Source organism: Athene noctua, chromosome 1 (genome assembly GCF_965140245.1).
Source record: "Athene noctua chromosome 1, bAthNoc1.hap1.1, whole genome shotgun sequence".
NCBI lineage: Eukaryota > Metazoa > Chordata > Aves > Strigiformes > Strigidae > Athene > Athene noctua.
This window is the reverse complement of record NC_134037.1, coordinates 241,272,581-241,296,214: the sequence shown is the minus strand read 5'-3', so window position 1 is coordinate 241,296,214 and position 23,634 is coordinate 241,272,581. Positions and strand designations below refer to the sequence as shown.

Genomic DNA, 23,634 nt, shown 5'->3' with positions numbered 1-23,634 from the left:
GCAGTTGAATGTAATTGTTATTACAAGGCATGGCTACAGATTTAAATGGTCTTGGATTGCTTGAACGAGGTTCAAAAAGTGTTTGAAAAACTGTCAGTGGCACTGAACTCAGCTTGCCAAGCTATTTCTGTTGCAATTACGTATGTATTTACCAAACTGGCACTTCAGACAATGAATGGTTTCATTCTTGAAATGTAAGTCTTTTTAAAGAACTTGAGCTCCTTCCTTAAGTGTTGTAATTGGTAACTTTAAATAGAAAACAAATCAATGAATTCTGAATGTAACGTGCTGGTGTACTGCTGGTGAAATGTTTGCCTTTGTGAATTCCCTTATTAAAAAAAAAAAAATGCTGACCAAAATTAGAGTTTGATTTATCAGCAAATAAAATAGGTGCCTCTGCAAGACTTGAGGGGAGTGATGGGATTTTCCTGCGGAGTTTTCCAACCAGTGGTTTCTATATATGCAGACTACTGAAAAGCAGTGTGTCTCCCAGCCCTGAGTACTTGTTGCAGTGGGGTACCACCCCACTGCAGTCCATCTGATACCTTCTGTGGCCGACTGGATTGCAGTGACCCACAGCTGTGAAGTGAGAACTCCTTCACCGGCAGCTCAGGACAAGGCTCAGACCCAGGGCCAAGTGAAGCAGCGAGCCTGGGTGGGGGTGATGCGGAATGCATAGGGCAGCATGAGGAAGAGACCCCTCTAGAAGATGAGGAAGTCCTGGTAGTAAGTATTGTATCAGGGTTAATAGCAGAGAAGGGTATGGGGCACATCTGTTGTACATGCCTATACAGAAGGAAGAATCCCTGGTCACTGCTGACAGCACCTCTGCAAACTCATGTCAGGAGTCCTCAGTCTGCAGCTGTGTGGGATACAGTGAGCAAATAAATAGCATTTGAGATTAACTATAAAACTAAATCTGTTAGTGTTGCAAATTTTTTGCTACCCTTTTTCTGAAATAGTTAACTTAAGATGCTTAAAGAAATAACTAAGGATGATGTTGTGCAGATTTGTCTATTTCCATAAATGTTTTACTGCCTCTGATCCTGTGCAAGTGAGAATTCAGCTGAGGTTGAATGAAAAATCCCATGACCAAAGAAACCATTTGGAATTTGGTGGTTAATGGACTTTTTGTTTTGAGATAAAGCTTTTTATTTGCCATGAAGAGAACACAAAGTGGTTTGTTAGTTTTCTGTCAGTTACAAATACACTAGGTGGGCATACAGCAAATAGTGAGCAGAAGTTAGTCACTATATTTTGGAGGTTTTATCAGTGTTACAGGGTAAATTTCCAAAAATCTAATGGCTTTGAACACTTGAAGGGATTATATTTAACATGTTTCTTCACCTCCTGCATCACATAATCTTGCCCGTCTGTGTCTTCTGATTTGGGGAAGACACAATTGTGGCACATAGAGATTTACAGCTTTTAGTTCAGAGTCAGCTCTACAGTGGAGGTAGCACTCACTATGATTCAGATCTTGCTACTTCATGATATATTCAAACACTTTTTATCAAGAGTACAGGGGAAGGAAAAGAGCTGCCTTCTCACATCCTGCCTACAATAAACCAGCCCATCTGCAAAGGAGCTGCCTGGATGGATTTTTAGCAGTATACCTGCTAGAGCACTGTTCTAGAAATTCGCTGTGGTGCTGATTACAAATTTTGATGTCTTTCATGGCTGGCTATTGTCATTTACTCTTCAGACAGCATTGGTTTTTGCTTTAAATAATTGTTCTCTTCCTGACGATGTATCAGTAAGAGTGATTGTGCCTTGTCTGTGTCCCTTTTGCAAAGCTAAACAACTGCTGTTCTCCGTGTGAGCCCCTTTGGGCTCAGAGCAAAGAATGTTATGCAGATTATGCAGCTCTAAGTGTGTGCCGTGCTTTAAAGTCCACCAGGATTCAGTCTCGAAGTGGAAGAGCTTACAGTCTAAGTATAGCTCTAAGACAGTGTGCGGACAGAGCAAGAGAGAGAAGGTTAACAGGATTATAAAGCAGATGAAGTTTGCAGCATGCTTAGTTTTGCACTGCTGTGCACAGAGACAGTGTAGCTGTTTACGTGGGAGATGCTGAAGCCATGGGGCTCACAAAGGGGAGTGAATGCTGGAAAAGGAGTGTAAAGAAGTAGGCCTGGCCTTTTTTAATGTAGGGACTAGAAGAGTAACCCCTTGGGGGCCAGGTACCTCCAGCCTATATTTTCTGGAGAGAGGCTGAAGAAACAGGAGATGTTTCTTGCTGGACATGCCTCTATATTACTCTTTTGTGTAACTGACTCTCTAAAGGGGCTTCTATGATGGCCAATATGGTTTGGGCTAGCTATAATCCTGTCCCATTTAGAAATGGGGCAAGTAGGCAACATGTTAAAACAGCCCATGAGCTGTAAGGGTTGGCAATCTGCTGGGAAATCCACCACAGAAGTACTTGGTGAGGAAGCATCTCCCCTTTCCTCTTTAGAAAAATGAATTTTGGTCCTGGTGACTGATCCTCTTGCAGAACCTTTCAATGCAAACACCACAGATGAAGAGCTGAAGAGTAGGAGAGCCCCAAATTATTTTATATTCCTCTGCTAGTGGACTGTGTATTCAACCTCATTGGCTTAGAGAGAAGATGGTCCATAATTTTTATGTATGAAATAGGTATTTGAGCCTTTAAAGAGTGTTTTACAGTTCTTCCATACTGTAACTCTACCTTTTCAGTAAGTTATTTTTCTGTATCCATATTTTCACTAGCGAAAGAAGTTGTTGACTTTTTAGTGTATTTTCTAAGGTAGCATTTTAAACTATTTCAGTGAGTATCCATCTCTCTTATTTTCTTCCCTCTGCCTTTAAGTCTCGCTTTGCCATGGGAAGATGAGATTTGTAAATGTTTTGTGCCACAGCACCATAAATGTTACCGTTAACCGGCATTATCTCTAGCCCAAACTTTGGCTGTTCCTGGGCTAACTAACCAAACATCTTCTACACCTACGGCTGTCCAGCGGCAAGCAGTGAAAATGCTATCGTCTGGTGGTGGAATCATACTATTTTTGAAGTTTTTATTCACAGTTTTCTGATGATGTTCAGAACACTTCAGCTGAGATTAATTTCTCCACCCTCAGGTCATCCTTCCAAGCAGAGGGGGAAAAACTTTGCAGAGAGGACGCTTGTGCCGGGGATAAACCAAATCTCCAAAGCCGAGGGCTGGGCGCGGCGCTCGCCGCCTCCCCGTCGCAGCGGCGGGGCAGGTGGGCCTAGCGTGGGCGATGTCCCCCACGCCGCGCGGGAGGGGAGTTTTAGAGCAGTAATGACAAAAACTGACGTCCGCGGTGACACGGGAAGGGGGAAGAAAGAAAAAAAAGAGCTTGGTGTTTCCGCCCGGTTTCGAACCGGGGACCTTTCGCGTGTTAGGCGAACGTGATAACCACTACACTACGGAAACGCCCGCTGGTCAGGGAGGTGCCTGCAGCCCCCTTGAGCAGGTGCGGAGCGCCCGGGGCGGCGCGAGGAACGCGCCTCCGGCCGCAAAACGGCGGCGAGGGCCGGGGCCACCCGCGTGGACACCGGTACCGCGCGGAACGGGAAAACCTGCGGGCTCTTCAAAAATGTCTGCGCCTCGTCCCTGGGTGGGCTCGAACCACCAACCTTTCGGTTAACAGCCGAACGCGCTAACCGATTGCGCCACAGAGACACGCTGCCGGTGGGCCCCGCCGAGGCGCTGCTGATGGGCGCGGCCTGGGCGGGCGGGCCCGCGGGCTCCGGCGACTTCGGCACTAAAATTATCAGAGGCCTGAGGGACAGAAGACAGAATTCACCCCACAGTATTCACAGACCTGTGATAATTATTTTCAAGCGCCAATGGAAAGCGGAGACGCTGACAGGAATGTGTCAGGGCAAAAGAAACATCTCAAAGGGGAGCTGCGGGAATGATCCGGAGATCTACTGCCCAGGCAGCCTCCCTTCAGCTCTGAAAATCTCTAAAATTACTTATTAAACATTCAATTTGTAGCCACCTAAAAGGTAATAAGGTGATAAGGACAGCTAACGTAATTGTGAAAACCAAATCTGCCAAATGAGTGTAACTTGCCTTCAGGAATCCCAGGTCCCAGAGACACGGGACAAAGGCTGGAGCGAGAAAGACATACCCTTGGTGGATGAAGATCAGGTCAGCAAATACTTAAGCAACCTGCACATACATAAGTCCACGGGCCCTGATGGGATGTACCCACAAGTGCTGAGGGAGCTGGCAGATGGCTTTTCAAGGTCACTCCCAATCATCTTTGATTGATTGTGGTAACTGGGAGAAGCGCCCAAGGACTGAAGGAAAGCACATGTCACCCCCATCTTCAGGAAGGGCAGGAAGGATGACATAGGGAACTACAGGCCGGTCAAATTCACCTCGATCCCTGAGAAGGTGATGGGTGAGCTAATACTGGAAACCGTCTTCAGGCACATCAAGGACATTGAAATAATCAGTAGTAGTCATCACGGCTTCACCAAGGGGAAGTCATGCTCTGACCGGCTTCCATGATGAAGTGATTGGCCTGGGGGCCCTGGGGATGAGGGGAGGGCAGTGGATCTTGTCCACATGGACTTCAGTAAGGCTTTGGCACTGCCTCCTGTAAGATCCTCGCAGAGAAGCTGTTGATATACGGGTTAGATAAACATATAGTGAGGTGAATTAAAAACTGGCTGAACAGTTGGGCCCCAGAGGGTGGTGATCAGTGGCATGATCTATTTGGAGGCCAGTAACTAGTGGTGTACCCCAGGGATCAATACTGTTCAACATCTCCATTAATGATCTAGATGATGGGACAGAGTGTACCCTCAGCAAGTTTGCAGATGGCAACAAACTCAGAGTGGCTGATAGACGAGGGTCATGCTGCTATCCAGAGGAACCTTGGTAGGCTGGAGAAATGGACCAACAGGTGCCTCATGAAGTTCAACATGGAGAAGTGCAAGGTCCTACAGCTGGGGACAAACAATCCCATGCACCAGTACCCACTGGGGGCACCCAGCTGGAAAGCAGCTTGTCAGAATGGAATCTGGGTGTCCTCATGGATACCAAGTTGAACATGAGCCAGCAGCAGGCCTTTGTGACAAAGAAGGCAAATGGTATCCTAGGCTACATTAGATGAAACATTGCCAGCAGGTCGAGGGAGGTGATCTTTCCCCTCTGTACTGGTGAGTCCACACCTGGAGCGCTGTGTCCAGTTCTGGGCTCCCCAGTACAAGAGAGACATGGACATACTGGAGACAGTGCAGCAAAGGGCCATGAAGATGTTGAAGGGACTGGAGCATCTCTCCTATGAGGAAAGGCTGAGAGACCTGGGACTGTCCAGCCCAGAGAAGAGAAGGCTCAGGGGGATCTCATCAATGTATAAAAATACCCAAAGATAGGGTGCAATGAGCCAGGCTTTTGTCAGTGGTGTCCAGTGATGGGATCAGAGGCAATGGGCCCAAACTGAAACACAGGAAGTTCCCTCTGAACATCAGGAAACACTTTTTCACTGTGAGCGTGACCACGCACTGTCACAGGTTGCCTGGGAAGGTTGTGGACTCTTCCTTCTTGGAGGTATTCAAAAGCCTACTGGACATGGTCCTGGTCAACCAGCTCTAGGTGGCCCTGCTTGATCAGGGGGGTGGGACCAGAAGACCTCCAGAGGTCCTCTCCAACCTCAACCCTTCTGTGATTTCAGTTAGTAGAATCTAGAGAGTTTTTTCATCAGTCCCCCAGTCAAAAGGAAGGGATTTGAAAGGGCCAGTTGAATCTGGCAAATCAACAATTGGTTATGGGACTGGTGCCACAGCCAGATGTTCGGCTCCTTAGACCATGGCACTCACTTTGAGAAACGAGGTCTAGTGGGGGACAGAGTCCAGTCTGTCAGAGAAGGGGAAGAGCATCTTCACTTACAGGCTTGCTAAGCTGGTGAAGAGGGCTTTAAACTAAAGTTGCTAAGGAAAGCAAACTTCAATCCATCCTACTCCTACCAGCTCAATGCCAGTGCCAGCAATAGATGCCCAGACCTTAGAGAGGAGCCACAGGTCAGCAGGTGGAGGTGTCACCCTCTATGTCACCAACCAGCTGGAGTGCATGGAGCTCTGCCTGGGAATGGATGAGGAGCTACCGAGAACTTATGCGTCAGGATTAAAGGGAAGGTAGGGACAGGAGATATTATAGTGGGGGTCTGCTACAGGCCACCCCACCAGGAATACTGAGCTAATGAGACCTTCTATAGACAGATAGGAGCAACCTCATGCTCACAAGCCCTGGTCCTCATGCGGGACTTAAACTACCCTGGTATCTGTTGGAAGGACAACACAGCAGGGCACAAGCAATTCAGGAGATTCCTGGAATGTGTCAATGATAACTTCCTTCTCCAAGTGATAGAGGCACCAACAAAGACAGGTGCTATGCTGGACCTTGTTCTCACCAGCAAGGAAGAGTTGGTAGGGAATGAGAAGCTCAAGGGCAGCATTGGCTGCCGTGACCATGAAATGGTGGAGTTCAAGATCCTTACAGCAGTTCACTATCCTGGACTTCAGGAGAGCAGATTTTGTCCTCTTCAGGGATCTGCTTTGCAGAGTACCATGGGATAAAGCCCTGGAGGGAAGAGGGGCCCAAGAAAGCTGGTTGATATTCAAGGATCACCTCCTCCAAGCTCAGGAGCAATGCATCCCAACAAAGAGGAGGTCAGGTAAGAATGCCAGGAGGCCTGCAAGAAGCTCCTGGACAAACTCAAACACAAAAAGGAAGCCTACAGAGGGTGGAAGCAAGGACAGGTAGCCTGGGAGGAGTACAGAGAAACACTCTGAGCAGACAGGGATCAGGTTAGGAAAGCTAAAGTCCTGAGAGAATTCAATCTGGCCAGGGATGTCAAGGGCAACAAGAAAAGCTTCTATAGGTATGTCAGTGATAAAAAGGAGACTAGGGAATATGTGGGCCCTCTCCGGAAGGAAATGGATGACATGGTTATCTGGGATATGGAGAAGGCTGAGGTACGCAACTATTTTTTTGCCTCGGTCTTCACCAGCAAGTGCTCCAGCCACATCGCCCAAGGGGCAGAAGGCACAGACAGGGTCTAGGAGAATGACCCACTGCAGGAGAAGATCAGGTTCAAGACCATCTACAGAACCTGAAGGTGGACAAGTCCATGGGACCTGATGAGATGGATCTGCACGTCCAGAGACAACTGGGGGACGAAGTGGCTCAGCCACTATCCATCATATTTTAGAAGCTGTGGCAGTCCACTGATGTTCCTACTGACTAGAAAAGGTGTAACATAATCCCCTTTTTTAAAAAAGGAAAAAAAAAAGACCCGGGGAACTACAGACCAGTCAGTCTCACCTCTGAGCCCAGCAAGATCATGGAGCGGATCCTCCTGGAAACTATGCTAGGGCACATGGGGAATAAGGAGGTGATTGGTGACAGCCAACAGGGCTTCACTAAGTACAAATTGTGCCTGACAAATTTGGTGGCACAAATTTGGTTGACAAGGTTACAAGGTTGGTGGATAAGGGAAGGGAAACTGATATCATCTACTTGGACTTGTTCAAAGCTTTTGACACTGTCCCACATGACATCCTTGTCTCTGAATTAGAGACACGTGGATATGACAGATGGACCACTCAGTGGATAAGGAATTGGCTGGGTGGTTGCACTTATTGTGGTCAACGGCTCAATGTCCAAGTGGAGAGCAGTGACGAGTGGCATTCCTCGGGGGCCGGTGTTGGGACTGGCGCTGTTTAACATCTTTGTTAGCAACACAGACAGTGGGATTGAGTGCACCCTCAGCAAGTTTGCTGATGACACCAAGCTGTGTGGTGCAGTTGACATGCTGGAGGGAAGGGATGTGCCGTCCAGAGGGACCTTGACAGGCTTGAGAGGTGGGCCTGTGCAAACCTCATGAAGTTCAACATGCCCAAGTGCAAGGGCCCTGCACATGGGTTGAGGCAATTCCAAGTACAAATACAGTCTGGGTGATGAGTGGATTGAGAGCAGCCCTGAGGAGAAGGACTTGGAGGTATTAGTGGATGAAAACTGAATATGACCCAGAAATGTGCGCTCATAGCCCAGGAAGCCAGCCATATCCTGAGCTGCATCAAGAGAAGTGTGGCCAGCAGGTCAAGGGAGGTGATTCTGCTCTGCTACTCCACTCTCATGAGACCCCACCTGCAGTGCTGTGTCAAGTTCTAGGGACCCCCAAAGAAGAAGGGCCTGTTGGATGGATCCAGAGGAGGCCACAAAAATGTTCATGGGGATGGAGCACATCCCCTATGAGGACAGGCTGAGAGAGTTGGAGTTGTTCATCCTGGAGAAGAGAACGCTTCAGGAACACCTTATAGAGGCCTTCCAGTACTTAAAGGGGGCTACAAGAAAGTTGGGAAGGGACTCTTTATCAGGGAGTGTAGGGATAGGACAAGGGGCAACGGTTTTAAATGGAAAGTAGCTAGATTCAGATTAGATACAAGGAAGAAATTCTTTCCTGTGAGGGTGGTGAGACACTGGCACAGGTTGCCCAGAGAAGCTGTGGCTGCCCCCTCCCTGGCAGTGTTCAAGGCCAGGTTGGACGGGGCTTTGAGCAACCTGGTCTAGTGGAAGGTGTCCCTGCCCATGGCAGGGTGGTCGGAACTAGATGATCTTGAGGGTCCCTTCCAACCCAAACCATTCTGTAATTCTGTGAATTTCCTCCTGTGACAGGGTGGCTGGTTGCTGGAGCTATCTGGGGGCAACCATGGTGACACCACATGGTATCACAGGGGCTGCTGAGAAGCTGCTCCTTGGGAGCAAGACGGGGAGAGACAACAGAGAGAAAATCCCAGTGAGGTGGCTTGGCCACTCATTGGGCAATGCTCAAACCCTACTAATCAATAGCTTCCTGGAAAAGCACAGGGCTTTGTCGAAAAGGCCTCAGAAGGGGCTGTCCTGGGCCCTGTTCAATTCTCCAGTCTCCCAATGGCAGCGAAAATACCAAATCTGCAGATATGCCCAGGATGGAGGAGAGTTTCCAGTATCCTGGTGGAGGGGCTAGAATTCAAACTGGTCTTGCTACACTGAAGCAACACTTCAGGCTCAACCCGCTGACATTTAATAAAGATAAACCCAAACAACTTCTCTGTGGAAGGTGAGCTCTGGCACACAAATTCAGTTACACAGGGCTCGCTAGCGAGGCAGGAGTGCTGCAGAAATGGACCCAAGAGTGAAACACAGCTGCAGGGGTGTCAGCGGTGTGATGCTCCTATAAGAAAGCAAATTTTACTCAGGAGAGTGGTGGTGAGACATGAAGGGTGAGGAGAAGGGGGGCATGGAGGGACTATGACCTTTGTCTTCAAGCGCTGTGCTTTGAGCTGAATTTGGGCAAATGGAGTAGGGAGACAGTAATGAAAAGGAAGAAGTCTGGGAAATGTGGAGAAGGAGGGGGTTTTGAGGCAGTGCTCTGACTGCTTCCCCCATGTCATTCTCTTGGTGGCACAAAATGAAGTCAACATTTAAAAAACTCTACTGTCGCCCTTTTCTTTGTGTTGCATTTCATGTTTCCAGCCTTGTTCATGTTCTCCTCTGGAGTTTTGTCAGACTTCGGAAAGGATGTGATGCTGAAGCAGACTGACACGACGGCAGATAGCCACACACATCTGTATGTGTACTACATATTGGTGGTTCTGTGGCACTTTAAGTTTGCAAAGCACAGTGCTAATATTAACCAACCAGGCCAAGGGGCTTCTATCCTGTTGCATGTATGATAAAGCATGATGTCTGTGTGTTTATTGACATCATATATAGGAACTTCACAGAAGCAGCTTTTATTTCATTAAGAGACACACTTTCACTGGAGTCCTTGCAGCTGAGTGCTGAGCAGAGTGCACGAGAGGAGAGGAGAGATGAGCATCCCAAAAGATATTTATAGATGTGTGTTCCCAGTCCTTTCCTCTTCAGTATGAAAGCAATTCTACGAAAGGATTATTTTGACTGGCTGTTCAAGATTTCCAGAGGAGGAGATTAATGTGCAGGAAGCCTCGCAGCGCAACTGGAAAAGCTCGCTGGCTTTGCCGATTTTCATGAGCCTCATGGCTCACTGTGTCAAGGTTATCTTCCTCAGACAGGAAGATACGGATGTCAAATAGCAATGCAGCAAGCAGGAGGGCTGGTGTCTGACAGCAGCTGCTGAAGCGCAGAATTATCTGTGCCTGGAGGGTGCCGACCACAACTGGGGTTACAGCAGCTGCAGGCACTGTTCCCTAAGGTGTGCATCCCTCCCCCCCATTTTTTGGTGCCTGCTTGAGAAAATTCCCTATTTCAGATGGCCAAGTGGGCTATGATGGAGGTATCTTGCACCAATCTTTCTCCGAGGTGGATAGGGTTTTCCGGTGGTGCCAACTTTGCATTACCCACACAGTGATCCTGTGTATATCTCACAAAAGAAGGGGAGGCAAGAGCCACCCAGATGTTTAAATGTCAGGGAGAGGGAACAATTTAATGTATAGATATGGTAAAAGCTATTTGCCAGTTATTTCAACCCCACCTTTGCCTTCCCTTGCCAAGGAGATTCTCTGAATTGCAAAAAAAATTACCAGAACCTCCTTCCATCCTGCAGCTATTCCAGCACCAAGGAGTAAGAAAAGATAATATTCCCCCCCTCAAAGGGTTTCTGCTCTGTCCAATTATGTTTACAACAGTGTTGATCTGCCACAGGAAAGGGATGGGAATTCTTTTTCCAAGTCACTCACATCCTCTTGATTTTCTCTGCTTTTCCTTGAGCAGAGCCCTCAGAGTGATGCACTTAAAAAAACCCAACCAACCAACCAACCAACCAAAAACAAAACCAAAAAAAACCCCACCCTTGCAGTTCCTATTTTAAGGCAGACATACCAAACAGATTCTTGATGGGAAAGCTTTTTTCTCCTTGTACATCTAGAAATCAGTTTAGCAAGCCCTGGAATTGATGGGTTTGGACTTTTTGCAGGGATGAGGGTGAAGCCCTGTTTTCCTCCACATATATGTGAGGGATGACTTTGGGGTGAGCCTCAGCAGGAGGATGTAACAGGCTGGGTTTCCAGTGAAGCGCCAGTGCTGCCAGTGGGTCCTCCATGCCAAGCAGTGCCAGGGGGCAGGAGGGAATTGGAAGGGTCAGAGCAGAAGAGCACAGCAGTTATGGGGATATGGTGAGAGGCGCTGAGAGGCAGGAAAGCAAAGAGATGGAAAACAAAAAGCAGGATGAGGAGAAAGTGAAGGTATTGGCCTCGCAACCCGGCCTGCACATGGGGGTATGTTTTATTTTTAGGGACATTATGACAACTTCAAACCTTAGAAGCCTGATTCCTACTCCCTTTAATATGAGACTCCTGCCAAACTGAAGACACCTTTGGGAAGTCTTTGAAAGCAGGGAACTCTGTGCATTTCTGTGACAAGTTGGAGGAGATCTCAGAGCAGGCTCATCTGTTTTTACTGCCCATTTAAAGCAAGCCTCAAGCTGCCTTATAGGTTTGCACTGGTGTAAAACAGGCAGAAGAAAGAGAAGAATCAGTGCCTGCTGTGGGAGGACGGCTGGGAGTCATCCTGCTGCAGATGCCCTGAGGGTCTGTGCTGTCTCCTTCATCCTCTCCAGTCAGCGGCTCCCTCATGCCTGCCCGTGTTCATGCACAGGTCCTTTCCTCATGGTCATGGCATTAGTCTCTGCTTGGACAATATTTTTCTTTTGACTTAATTCCATAACTGCTTTTGGGTGATGGGTTTTCCTCTTCAGGAGATTACTAGAAGCTTAGCATTAAATATCAACCTTAAATACCAGCTATGATCCTGTACTCAGTAGACCACAAAACATGAACTTTGATGCTCCAGTAAGAAAAGGCCATTTTGTGGGGAAAAAGAGAACTTCAGGCCTAATAAAAGGCCAAATCTCAACCTAGATACTGTTTATGGCCTTGCTGCTCACACAGCTGTGTCTGTGTGAGCTATAGGGAAAGTATCTTAAAAGACAAACTTCTTCTATTAACAGAAGGTCACAGCTCACAATGTTAATCATACCCTCTCAGCCAGCATGTTTCTATATATTTGCTTGTACCCAAAGTACCTGAGAGTTTTCCATATCTAATACGACAGATGATAATAATTTGCATGATATAGAGACTGGATAAAAACACTGTTGTCGGTAAACGTGTACCCATTGAACAAGATGGATTTCTCAGCTTGGCCCCTGCTGGGAAGTCCTGCCAGGCTGCGTCCCATCCAGAGAGAGGTAACCAGTTAGCCAGCCGTGGTTTGGATGCTGGCAGCATTCAGACCTTCTGGATAGCACGTGGTGGAGTACAGATGGAGCAAAGGTTGTCCAGGGCTCAGTCCGCTGAAAATGTTACTTTTGTTAGTTTAAATTCCTACTAAAGGTAAGCATTTTTCATAAGGCTTTTCCCCATCAGAACATGGGCAAACAGGAGCAGAGTGGTTATTGTTGGTGAGTGATGTGCACTTTGGACGAGGATGCTTTCCAGTGATCTGAAAGAAGCTGTGAGACTTTCTGCATCCATCTAACACTGCAGCCTGTGCTTCCCTGTCATCTCTGTCATGGCACTGAAGCAAGGCATGAACATGCTGCAGTAATTATATTCAGCCATATTGGGCTTAGACTGCTAAAATTAGGGTACAATTGCGAAGTCTGAGCATGTAAAATGTTGAATGCTAGTAGTGGTCACTGTCTCCCAGGGAGTTTTTGTATGGAGAAGGATACAGGATCCTTCCCTGGTAATGAAAGACATTACCACCTGCAATGCTCACACCATTTGTGTACTGCCCATTCTAATACACCAGATGGATCAGGAGCTTTTGCTTGTGACCTGGAGATGTGGAGTCTCCTCACTGGTGAGGCTGATGGAGATGTGACCAGGAAGGGCACGCATCTGAAGCAAAAGTGCTACTGAGACTTGCCAACATTACTTCTCCTCCCAGCTATTTTGGGGTGGTTGGGCACTTGCAGGCAATGACATAACAGCCTGGTTGTCTCTTCCAGCCTTTCTGCTGTTCCACACAACTGGCCAAATGCTCAGACATACTTTAGATATCAAGGTTGCTATTATGCTTGTATGCAGGAAGGGCAATAGATATCTTTCCACATTATATATCTTCTTAGATTACAGACATACAAGCTCTTGTTTGACTGCGCTTCCTCTGTATATGATGAGTGAGTGAGTGAGTCTGTGGCTGTGTTGCTCTGACGAGCAGCTGAGAACAGCATGCTGCCAGTGTCCTGTGAAGCCATAGGAAGTGTTTCATGTTTCAAGATAAGAAAGACCTTCATTTCCTCCTTCTGTGTTTGCAGGGCTGAGCTGCTGCGGAGGTTGCACGCTCCACCCGGACAGCCTGCTCGCAAAATGGACCAGGAAACCCTGGGAAGCGTTGCTCTGCTCGCCATCATCACCTTGATAAGTGTTGTCCAGAATGGTAAGACAAAAATAAACATTTAATTAAGGGCTAAAAGGGAGCTGAAAAAAGTTTAGGATGAAGTATGATGATCTGATCTTTGGATAGATAATCTGTGTTTATAAGTGCATGTGTGCTTAGGCATGACTTTGGCTTTACAAACTTTCTAAGCATATAATTTTGCATGCTCTTGTTGCAGTACCTTGGCAGTCACATGGTCCTACTTTGTGATATTCTACAATTTTGTGATATTCTACAATGTGTTCTTTATACATATGTCAGCTAATGAAAGGACTAATATGCTGGGGTATCCTGTGACAATATGCATTTCAATTTGATGACTGAGACCTCCTTTCCTGGCTAAAGTCGCTAACATGGGCAGACAGAGCGGCTCTCCAGCCAGAGCCCTGCTGCCATGGGCAAGGGCGGGGGCCCTGGGGGGGCTGGGATCAGTCAGACCTTTGCACAGAGCTTGGTGAAGGGAGCAGAAATGCACTGATTCGTTGGAGGACTCTGTCTGGGGTTTTGTGGGCAGGCAGCTCCCATGTTTTCCTGCATCTCCAGGTCCTACAGTCCAACTAACTTCAATTAACTGCAGTCCCAAGAACACTGTGCATTTCCTGCAATGGAGAAGTTTCCTTTTCTAGCTCTTATTCAGACCTTTATAGTTCCTACTATTCGGGATGTTTTAAATAAAACAATAACTTTCTCTCTTGTGCAAATATGATTTTAACTTTATCATAGTCTCTTACAAATACTTAATCATTTTAGCAAGAAATTCTACCCAGAATACAGAACCGGGAGTGAGTTTTGCCCCAGCTGCACTAAGATAGCCCAGGTTCAAGGAGAGTCAGCAGTGGGATGGGGGCCTGATGCAAATGCTAGAACTCTCCTGTGAATGCTTCTTGGTGGGAATGGGAGGTTTCCAACTAAGTGCAAACCCCATATTCAGTCTGAGGAAATGAACTATTCTTGGGCTGCTGCAAAGGGAGGAAGTGGTGGAAAGTTCAGTGTAAGCCTGGCTGCCACACAGCAAAAAAAGAGAGATGTGGACTGGTTTAGTTTTGACATAGGCACTAAATGACACATTGTTTAACCCAACACTGTTTTCTGGTAAATGCACACCGTGTGACATCACCAGAATACAGCTTGTTGAGACCAGAGCACATATTGCAATTAAAAAAAATGTGTAAAATATACATTTATTGCTATTTAACCAAATATACAGGGTTTTTTCCTCTTACTCTGAAAGTTGGGCATTTGCTTTCCAGCCTGACATGCACTGTCATCTCATGGAAATCTGTCTGTGAAATTACTGACCCAACTGCTGCAAATGGACAGCATGACGCTTGGCAGAGGACTTCGTGTGCCAAGCATGAGTGGCACACAACTTGAAAGCATGAATTCAGACCTTGCAGCATCTGATTTCCTCCTAACAGGTTTTCTGTCTAGAACAAACAGACTGATAATGCAGTCCTGCAACAAATGCAATAATTAAGGCAGTAGAAATGCTTGTCAAGGGATATCAGTTGCACTGAACTCTTGCTATGTATCTGGTTCAGCAAAGCACTTGCACATCTGCTTGACTGTCTTTAAGTACATGAAGTAAGTACCATGTAAATTCAGGTTAGGAAACAGTCTGGGTGAATGCTGTTATTCCCAAAGCTGGAGGTGGGCTATGGTGCTGCCCCAGCCTGGCATCCATTTACTGCGACCTTGTTCATGTTGGGAATCTCCATGTCCTACAGAATGACTCATGCAGCCAGATGCCTCTGAGTCACACATGTAGCTTTTAGGTTTCATTCTTGCGTCAGATGTTGCAATTTAGCAGCTTTCAGGGAAAATCAGTGGTCATCACTGAGCAGATCGGGATGGAGGAAGCAAAGTGAAGCCAGTGGAAAGAATGGGCAACCTGTGCATTTGTCAGCACTCAATGGGCTGGAGCTTCAGTGTATGGTTCTGTTGTCATGAACTTGTGAAACAACCAGGCTTGGATTGAATGAACCCTTGTACATTAATTTGACCAGAGTGGGACTGCAGTGGTTCAGGCTCAGGGCAGCCCGTGCAGCCCTGAAGCCTTAGGGCATCATCTCCCCGTGCAGCTGAGCTGAATTAAACCCCTCAACTCCATCGTTGCTCTGCTCACTTATCTCATTCAGGCTTGTGAAACCATCCTCTTGCCTGGAGGTTCAGAGTAAAGAGCAGGAAATACAACCATGGGGTTGCAAGCTGCTTCATGCTGTAGTGCTCCATTTCCCCAATGCCAGGTTAACAGCAGCCCAATGTTGCTGAGATATGAGTGCAGACCTTTGGCAAGGTTCACCCCTGGATGTGATCTGTCAGCTCTGCTCTGATCCCTTGCAGAGCTTCAGTTTGTCTGAGCCTCAGGCAGGGGGGACCCACCTCTTGGTCTGCCTTCTGGGGAGAACTGAGGAGCCTGCAGGGTGTGTGAGGTTGACAGAGCTAAGGAACGACAGAACTGAGAAGCCACTTCCAGGGTGAAAAGCTCATTTGAAGCAGGAGGCTCTACCTCTTCATATCAGAGAATCACAGAATCATTCAGGTTGGAAAAGACCCTTGGGATCATCGAGTCCAACCATCAGCCCTACTCTACAAAGTTCTCCCCTACACCATATCCCGCAACAACTCATCTAAACGACCTTAAAACACACCCAGGGATGGTGACTCCACCACCTCCCTGGGCAGCCTATTCCACTGTCTGGCCACTCATTCTGTGAAAAATTTTTTCCTAATGTACAGTCTGAACCTCCCCTGTTGCAGTTTAAAGCCATTCCCTCTTGTTCTGTCACTAATCACCTGTGAGAAGAGACCAGCACCAACCTCTCTGTCACTAATCACCTGTGAGAAGAGACCAGCACCAACCTCTCTACAATGTCCTTTCAGGTAGCTGTGGAGAGTGATAAGGTCTCCCCTCAGCCTTCTCTTCCTCAAACTGAACAGTCCCAGCTCCTTTAATCACTCCTCAAATGACTGTGTGTGAGATGCTGGGTTCCCTTCTGAATCACTGCCCTCACCTTGGGAGTCCTGAGGAAGTATAGACACTGCAGAGGGTTAGAGGTGATTGACCCAGGCATTTTCTCTACTGAAGAGATGGACCTTTTGTGTGAGGTGGTTGTTTAAGCTCTTTCTTGAGTGAATGGAGAAAGTTCAGCACTTCAGTTGGGTGGTTTGTCTCATGCCAGTAGCTCTCTGAGGGATGGACTGATCTCTGGAGGTGCCTTTCCTCTGTTTCCCTCTGTCACTGTTTACAGAGGGAAAACATCCATCTCCCCAACATTTTTCAGTGTCTTAATGTCGTTTGCCCTAATGCCATCCGTTGACCAAGGATCCATACACCACGTCAGAGATAGCAAGAGCTTCCTGGACAGATGCTTGGACCTCAACAGCCAGATCCTTCCCAGGAGACCCAGCATGCTCATGCCTGCCCAACCTTGATTCCAGAGACTGTGCATCAAGAGTGTCACCACTGGCATCTCCAAGTTCTCGTCCTAAGTGACCGTTGGACATGTCTGTGTTCAGCCTGATGGCTCTTGGCATTGTGGAGCCTCTCTGCAGTGGCACACTGGCATTTGGGATGTGGCAGCACCTGTGGCAGTGGAGAGAGAGATGTAGCTTACTCTTGGCCTTCTCTGAAGCTGTGGCATTTTCTAGTGACTTCATGTACATGCTAAAAGGAAGGGAGGAAGTATGCTACATATCCCAGTGAGCCCACACAGTCCCAGACCTGCAGGAAGTGGTTTCCCATCACAGCAACTTTGCACTGTACAAAATCTTGCTATCCAACCTAGTCCTCTTCATCTAGGTCCTCTTAGACCCCATAGGCAGGTTAATAACCCCATGCCAAAGGCTGGGGTGGCGGGCAGATGGAGATACCAGGAGCTCTTGGTATCAAGTGTGCTGTGTGCTGGTATCAGCTGTGCTGTCTGCTCTGGTCCCTCAGGGCCAGCTCCTCCAGGAGCCAGCCAGTGCACCATGCTGGTGGCAGTAGGAAGGTCTGCAGCCTGGCTCAGAGTGGGGACACTGGCTTAAAGCACTGCAGATTTTTCTGGAGAAGGACTATGTACTCAGGGAATCACATTGGAAGACAAAATCTCAGTAGCTTTTAGTGAAGGCAGTGGATGTACAAAAGACCTACTTACAGCATCAGTGAGGGCAAAAAGGAGGTAACTCTTCAGATTCCAAGGATGAAATCCTGCAGATTATCAAGTTACAGTTCTATTGTTACAATAATGTCTTTCCTGATGGGTTATCTTTTATAAATATCTTTGATTAATTTTCTAAAAACCATAGAATGATTTGAGTACACTGAGATGGGATGCACAACAATACAAAACCTGCAGCTTGTAGCCTGTCAGGTGTCTGGTGTATTTAGACACATGATTGATGGTCTTGTGTTTAGTGTCATCAGATAAAACGTATTTGTCAAGTGCATGATACATTATCTTGAGGTGCTGCGTTTTTGCAGCAGCTAACACCCTGACACAACACTGTTGCTTAAAAGGAGGATACACACAAGATGGACACATAGAAATCAGTCATCAGGACCAAGTTTTCAATGGGCCCTTCTGGAAAATTAACTTGCCCTGCAGGATGTCCCTGGTTTGTCAAATGGGTATCGTTAAAAGAGAACAGACTCCCTTGTCTCCCTGCTCTGTTAGAGAGGCAGATTTGGGTTTGACATCTCTGACTGGAAAGCTTTTTTCCTGCTGGGGGCTCAAAGGTCTGAGTCAGGACTGTACTTGTGCAGCAGACAGAGGTGCAGGCTGCCAGAAGTGCAGTGCGGGGATGAAGCAGGACTCAGATGTGAGAGCCTGCCACCAGTCACATACAGAGACATGGAGATGTCTGAGGTTGCATCACACTGTGCCCTCGCGCAGAGGGTTTGGTTATACCTCAGTGACAGAGCGAGCACACTGACCACATCCTGCATCTCCACACACATGCATCCTCTCCGGCCGTCCAGCCTGGATGGCCGCGAGAACAGAGCTGAGACCACAACCAGCTTCTGCAGTATCTCCAAATTACATCTCAGACTGAACATTTTGTGGTTTTTTAACAGCTTTTTTTGCTAGCAAAGTGGAGCATGAAAGCAAACACTGCAATGGCAAGGGGTTTCAGCGGCCGGGATCCTCTGCCTTCGACCGCGTCTACACTGCCAAGTGAGTAAGCAAGCCCCGAGGAGTCGGTGGGGGCAGAGTGGCGTTTGTCTCTCTCTTCGTTAAGGTTTAATCCAAGCTCTGTTACAGACTTTGCTTTGCAGTCCCACTGCTGTGCATTGCAGCGGCATTTAGACCCAAGGTTCTCCTGTATGTTTGCTGGTGAACCCAGCTCCTTTCTGGTCACCGAGTGCTGTATTTATACTGGACTTGAAGCCCTTATGTGTATTATGTTCCTTCATTTGGGAGCCTGTTCACGCAGCAGTAGCTAATGCTGGAAGTGTGATACAAGCACTGCTGGTGTCCCAAGGGCCCTGCAGCTCAAAAGGAAAGAGCCGGTGGAGAGGTGCCAACTTGCTGAGGAGCAGGTCAGTGGCAGAGTTCATACAAACTCCTCGGTCCCCAGCAGCTCCCTCGGCACGCGGCGCTCTTCTCCACTACATCCTTACCTCTTGTCTGTGACATCCCTTCAGAAAGAGTGTAGGGGAAAATTAATTCCAACCCAGAAGAGAAAAGAACATAAAATATTTTTTATTACCCGTGAAGTACTGGCAATATGCTAGAAACTGGATGGGATGTCTAAGTGCTGCCCTTCACAGGTGTGCAACTTCCACCAAGGGCAGAGTGCTTTCCCCTCAGAAAGCATTCCCGGCCAAAGGAGGAAGCTGGAAATCATTCTTGTTCCCCTGCAAAGACACTTGTTAACTCTGTGAGACACCCCTATTTGTAGTCTCATTCTCTGTTTGTTGGTTTCATGCAGCTTACAGTGCCAATAACTTGATTAATATGACTTAATTACAAGTATTTTCCAAGCCAATAAAGCACACAGCATCTATTATACACATGCCATGATCAAACAGGTTAGAGAAGGAAAGTGGCTTTCACAGGTGCCAGACATGTGTGCAGGGAGGTTTGTTTTCCTCATCAGTCAGAACAAAGGCATCCATTAACCAAGTGAGGACACAGGGAAACCTGCAGGCGAGGCAGCCCTCATGTTTGGGCATGGACACGCCAGTCAGCTCCTGGCAGCTGCCTGCTGCAGGCAAGTTGGGGGCCTCCCATCACTCTGGAGTAAAAGTCCATTTGCAGCAGTGTTAGCACAACCCAAATTCACACCCCACCATCCTTTGCTGGTGAAACATGCTGATTTTGTTTCTATTTGCCTGTGTTCTGATTTTGGTCTGATAAATTCCTTTCTAGCCAGAACTGCGGACATGCGTACCCTACATTTCTGGCTGTGCTTTGGTGCGCTGGCCTTCTCTGCAGCCCAGGTAACACACAGGTTTTTTCCCCTCTTCAACCTTGTACCACTTTCAGCAAGGGATGACAAGCACTTTGAAGGTTACTCTTCTAGCGACCAAGTTCTCCTGCAGTGAGGGGACCAGTCTCACCCAGCTGTCCTGCAGCTACCCATGCTGCTTAATTAACAGCACACTCCCTGGAACGGTTTATGCCAACAGGTGTGTTCCTAGACACCATTCAGGACAGCCCAGGCCAGGGACATTTCCTATACAGGTGTTACATATGAGATCCCTGTTTTGAGTGGAGGGTTTAGTACTTGGGTGCTGGATGTTATTCACCCTCAGGACTGGAAATTGAATCATTTGATTACATTGCCAGAGCTCTCAGCTCTTCCCAATGCTGAGGGCAGCCCAGGAGTATTTGTCTGCGTTTCTAAATACGATCCCCTTCAATGCAGTTTGAGTTACCCTAAAGCCGAGTACTTTCCTGAGGTCTGTGGCAATTTTTTACGCAAGAGAGGAGTTTCTTGACTAGAAGAGGAGCTTTTGCTTGCAGGTGTGGGGAAAGCTAGAATTAGGTGCAAAAGAGGAAAAGTCCCTTTTTACATGCTTGGAAATGAGTATTGGACCATAGTATAGTCCTCTACCTGCTCCTAGAGAAGTGCATCTATTGCCTGCCTTTTACTTCTGGTGAAAGCAGTGTCTGAACTGGCTCTCTCCCTCCCGAGCTCAGCATGACCCACACCAGGTTTCTGCAGCTGCAGGCAGGTTTATACCCACAGTCTTCCAAAAAGCTGGTGTGAGGGCAAGGCAAGTGCTCTTTTTCCCACACAAAGGTCCAAAGGTCTCTGTCCTGCCCCCATTGCTCATCCCACGGCCCGAGGCTGAAGGTTCCCATTTCCTGGTCCAGCCCAGGCAGCAGATGGGGACAGTACGAGACCCAGGCTGGTGTTTGTAATGCCTTGTTTTACCCTTTACCCAGCTCCTGCCGCCTTTGCCGGCCTGATGTACTTGTTTGTGAGGCAGAAGTACTTTGTGGGCTACCTCGGGGAAAGGACTCAGAGGTAAGGACTTGCAGAACCTTTTTACAAAATCCAGGATGCAGCAGCAGTGCAGCTGGACACTGCCACTTCCACAGGCACAGCCGCCGGCTCAGGGTGGTGCCTGTGGTGGCTGCTTGCACGGGGTAGTGCAGAAAAGCCCCCCTCTTCTGGGTGCATGGGAAGAGTTGTGGGAGATGTGGGAGGTGCGGCAGCACTGGGGTCAGGGGAGCTGGAGGAACAGAGCGGCTGCTTCAGCAGCTCCTGCTCACAGCATCTGCAAACCCAGATGTGTTTGTGTGTTTGTGCCACTATTTGCGCAAGATCTTAATTTTATTTTAATAAAGCTCTTTATGCACATGTGGAACAATCTTTTCCCACAGCTTGTGATGGCTGAGAAGACCTACAAGTCCCTATGAATAGCCACATTTGTGAGCAGCAGCCTAAGCTGAGCACAGGAGGCCAAATCCAGACCCAAATGGATCCTGAAAATAGCATTTAAGAGCTCGCAGCTGCCTTGCAATGCAAGACAGAGCAGAAATTTGGCCCTTCTGTCTCAGCCCCTGAGGTCTTTCATCTGGTCTCTACACAGAGTCCAAAATCTGAGGATGTCTTGCATGAGGTGACGTATGTTAACTAATTGCTTCCTCTTCTTTCTGTCTCCTTAGTACTCCTGGTTACTTGTTTGGAAAACGCATCATTTTGTTCCTGTTCCTCATGTCTGTGGCCGGAATACTCAACTACTATCTCATCTTCTTTTTTGGAAGTGACTTTGAAATGCACATAAAAACAATAACCAGCGCAATCTCTCCGTTGCTGCTCATACCCTAGCTCCCCGGAGCACTGAGAGGGTCAGCGTGCTTAATATATTGATACCCAGAAGCAGCCATAATTCAACTGTTTAAGAAATGAACCCGTAACCCTTTTAGATTGCTGTAAATCTCATGCTTGATGGGCTTTGTAGTTTGATTTAACCTTGCTTTTTCCTTCAGGAAAAAGATTTACTGTGAGCACTTGGCATGCCCAAGGAATGGTAACAACTTCCAGTTAATTCTTTTTTCCCTAAACTGCAAGCTGATTGCATGACTGGAAGGGACATTGTATGCTTGCTTCATAACTGCGTTGGACTTAGCTTTTGTCCCAAAAGCCAGGATCCTCTCAGCGTTGTTCCTGACTGATGGCTCCCACAGATATCCTCAATCATAGACATAAAGCCTTTTGCCAGCATCCCACATGCCCCTGCCCACGCAAAGCGCAAAGGCATGGACCAGCCTCTTTGCCTACCCTTTGCCGCCCATTTGTTGATGACTGAGCTCCCACTGCTTCAAGAGGGCAGCAAATTGGCCTCAGTCTGGTCTTCCTTGATAAATATTCATGTGCATAACGCTCCCAACACTGATCTCATTTACACTTCAGCCTTTTTGTTCTCCCAGAGCTGTGGAAAGGGGTCTTGCGTAAATGAGGAGCTGGTGTATTGACAGTGGGGTTGGTTTTGTTTCGCTTGGCTTTGTTTAATAAAACAGCCTAAAAGGATGAAATCTGTTTGGTCCCATCTTCTTTGCCTGGTGCATGATCCCAGTGCTCCATGGCTTGGCAGCTGGCCAGTGAGCAGAGCAAGAGGAGCAGCACTGGGCTCTTTGTGCGAGCTTCTAATCACCCTGGGCACGGCCTCACAAGGATCCCCATTTAACAACTCCCTCTCTATTAGCAAGTTCAATTTTCTGCCTCTGCCACTAACAATGTGCCCCTGCAAGTCCGTACTGAGGAGCAGTTTTGATTAGAGAAGTGGACTGAGATAGGCAAACAGGCCGGTGCAATCTTTTTTAACGTTGCTGCCCTCTGAGTGGTTAAGCTCTTAAGCCTGTTTGATTATTGCATGCAGGGTGGACAAAGCTGTATTTTATGACTCCTTTGGGAGGGTCAGAGACTCCTCACTATGTGAGAAGAGGGTTTGCAGAGCTGTTTGCAAATGCAGCTGCAGAAAGCCACCTGCCTTTGTACCACACCAAGGCTGGGGGGTTTTGTTGCTGCCCGAAGGGGCAGAGGCACTTGTGCATGGCTGCTCTCCTTGGCATCTGACCATTCACACTATCAAAATAGCATACTTTTTTTAACATTTTTAAAGTTAATTTTAGACATGAAAGATTATTAATGAACATATTTATTGCGTGATGATTAGTGGATAAATGTTCTCACTGGTTAGAATAACTAATTCAAAAAATATAGTCTAACCTCCTAACCTATACCTGCTGAGACACCTTATTGGCAGTACAACACTTACATTCCTTCCCTCCCCTCCTTCTCAAATGACTGTAACACACTCCAAACCCTTCTTCACCCCATGCTTCTCTGCCACCCTCTCTCTCCATAGCTCATCGTCAGCCGCCCATTCTTGGTGGTGACTGACCACCCCTCTGTCCCATCAATTCAGCCCGCCAAGGGATGGTGGCAACTCAGGAGGAGAGGGGTAACCCCTGTGGCCTGGAGTTACAGAGCTCTTCTGCATTGCTGGTGTCAGCAAAGGCTCACGCTGCCACGACTGTTACCTGGTACAGAGGAGGAGATGCCTTACCACCACCACAGTCCCTGCTCTCTAGCCAGTCTGGTCTCTCTGAGGTCTGAGACCTGTTTATGGAGACCATCATCTGTGGGAGGTGGCTCTCCAACCCTATGTGTCCACCTTGCAGTTCTTCCAAGTTGGACGAGTACCCCCTGGTGACTTTCTGTCCTCTATAGCAAGAAGCAGCTCACTTGACCTCCTTCTGACATCTGCTAGCATGAGAAGAGGTGCT

The 23,634-nt window shown here is 47.6% G+C and overlaps 1 protein-coding gene and 2 non-coding genes across 3 annotated transcripts; 1 reads left to right on the top strand and 2 right to left on the bottom strand.

Moving 5' to 3' along the window:
- The first annotated feature begins 510 nt into the window (after window positions 1-510).
- On the top strand, window positions 511-22,367 carry ALOX5AP (arachidonate 5-lipoxygenase activating protein). The gene is made up of 6 exons (XM_074931946.1): window positions 511-726; window positions 13,284-13,405; window positions 18,465-18,564; window positions 19,762-19,832; window positions 20,785-20,866; window positions 21,511-22,367. The coding sequence occupies exons 2-6, from the start codon at window positions 13,336-13,338 to the stop codon at window positions 21,671-21,673; spliced, it is 486 nt and encodes a 161-aa protein (XP_074788047.1). The 5' UTR covers window positions 511-726; window positions 13,284-13,335; the 3' UTR covers window positions 21,674-22,367.
- On the bottom strand, window positions 3,346-3,418 carry TRNAV-AAC (transfer RNA valine (anticodon AAC)). Its single transcript has one exon. It is a non-coding gene; the product is annotated as a tRNA-Val (tRNA).
- TRNAN-GUU (transfer RNA asparagine (anticodon GUU)) lies at window positions 3,594-3,667 on the bottom strand. The gene has a single exon. It is a non-coding gene; the product is annotated as a tRNA-Asn (tRNA).
- Window positions 22,368-23,634: the final 1,267 nt, after the last annotated feature.